This window comes from Parathielavia appendiculata (assembly GCF_033297405.1).
Source record: "Parathielavia appendiculata strain CBS 731.68 unplaced genomic scaffold N657scaffold_80, whole genome shotgun sequence".
Taxonomy (NCBI): Eukaryota; Fungi; Ascomycota; class Sordariomycetes; order Sordariales; family Chaetomiaceae; genus Parathielavia; species Parathielavia appendiculata.
The window spans coordinates 7207-8911 of NW_026944299.1; the positions used below are offsets into that span (position 1 = coordinate 7207).

General features: G+C 54.7%; 1 protein-coding gene across 1 annotated transcript; it reads right to left on the minus strand.

Moving 5' to 3' along the window:
* Positions 1–273: 273 nt before the first annotated feature.
* Positions 274–1334, minus strand: N657DRAFT_490343 (uncharacterized protein). The gene is made up of 2 exons (XM_062787617.1): positions 622–1334; positions 274–568 (listed from the first exon to the last, which is right to left on the minus strand). The coding sequence occupies exons 1-2, from the start codon at positions 1238–1240 to the stop codon at positions 399–401; spliced, it is 789 nt and encodes a 262-aa protein (XP_062641732.1). The 5' UTR covers positions 1241–1334; the 3' UTR covers positions 274–398.
* Between the last annotated feature and the right edge of the window lie 371 nt (positions 1335–1705).

Genomic DNA, 1705 nt, shown 5'->3' on the forward strand with positions numbered 1-1705 from the left:
ACATAACCCTGAAGTGGTTGAATGCTCTCTATTGGTCGCATCGCTCACGCAAGGCCCACTTCCTGGGCACCTGTCGCCAACTGATGGCGTCTGACACTCGTCGTCGCTGTCGCTCCTCCCCTTCCGCGGGGGACTTTGTCAAAGTGTAAGTCTGTTGGACCTTAACGGTCATATAGGTCCTGGGTTGCCGACCACATTTGAACGATTCGACTTCGCTGACGCTCCGTCTCACGCTACAGGGCCTGGGCGGCCCCGTACCCCGCCTTTGACAAGGAAACAGAACAGGAGGGAGGGTCAAGGTGGGGTCTCATGATAAAAGAGAAGAAATCCAGTTGAATAACACACTATTGATATCTCCATTAATGACAATATAACCAACTACGCTAAAACATGTAACACTACAACTCTACCACGATCAATCGTAGTTCTGAAGAAATAGATCCCACTCTATCTCCGTACTCTCGTTCCCACTCTATCTCCGTACTCTCGTTTCCAACATTAATGCTCATCCTTTGAGGGGAGAGACCTATTATCAGCATTAGCGATAAACGGAAGAATAAAACCAAGTCTATGAGATAAGAAGGGTAAACAAACAACGGAGATCAACTTGGGGCATCATACCGATACAAGATCCCAACTCTACCGGTGCCATATCCAAATCAGCCATCGCCATCGCCTCGAACTCCATATTCCATAAGGCCAACCTAGAGACGCAGACGCTCGGGCACTCCACGCCCACTCCTTTCGGGATCAACGGACCACCGCCTAGTTTCGCCTTCTCAACCGGTGATGCCGATTGCAACTGACGCCGCTCTCGCTTCCTATACTGTCTCCTCTGTTCCGTCTGTAGGCGTAAAACGCTCTCCCGCTCCGCTATAACCCTGTCCCAGGACCCGAAAACCGACTCGGACGAACGGCGGCGGATCAAACTCGCTTGACGACTTAAAAAACTGCCGACACCCTCGCCCAGAGCAGGATAGCAGACGTCGACAACCACTCCGAATGCCCCGGCACGCTTCCACTTCTTGCCGCTCCATAGCGAGGTAATACGCAACGGCGTACGTAAGCAAAGAACGAACCGATAGTACCGGACGTTCGCCTCGACCTCCTCGGCGCCAAAGAATGCGCAACCCTTCGTCACGAACTTCTCGATGCAGCTCTGGAACTGCTCCACCGTCTCGCCCACGGCCGGGCGATATGATACCGAAAACGCACCCCGCTTGCTATGTGGTCCGGTCATCCTGTCCGGATCATCAGTGAAAGAACGAGACCGTCAACTAGGACGATCAAACAAGCGACGCATTCGATATCAACGATGCGAAACCGGGAGAACTGCCCGGTAAACTAATCCAAAGGCTAGAGGGGCCTTTAAGAACCGTCGCCCCCGCTCCTCGGACTCCGTCCCTCAACCAATGAGCGCATCCGCCCTCAAAATGGCCAGACACTCCCGTGTCCAATCGCTTCCGCCTCTGCTCCAGCCCCGCGTCCCGCTCGACCTACTCGGATTGGCTCACTCTGTTGCGCCCAGGCAATGCATTTGCCTCCAGGAGGCCACCTCCCGTGTCCTCTCATTCGTCGCCTCCTCCCGTCGTCGCCATACCCCTGTTCCTTCCTCCCCTTCGGTTCGGAAAAACCTTCGCTGCGCTGCGGGTCCCCGTCCAATGTTGGGTTGGGGGACTGGGGGACTGGGGGAACTTATACAAAC

What these genes read in the sequence shown, in the direction of transcription:
- N657DRAFT_490343 (XM_062787617.1), bottom strand. Translation starts at nt 1,240, where the DNA reads ATGACCGGACCACATAGCAAGCGGGGTGCGTTTTCGGTATCATATCGC. An exon ending in AGAGTTGGGATCTTGTATCG is followed by an intron (nt 569 to 621) that starts GTATGATGCCCC and finishes CTTATCTCATAG; the next exon opens with ACTTGGTTTTATTCTTCCGT.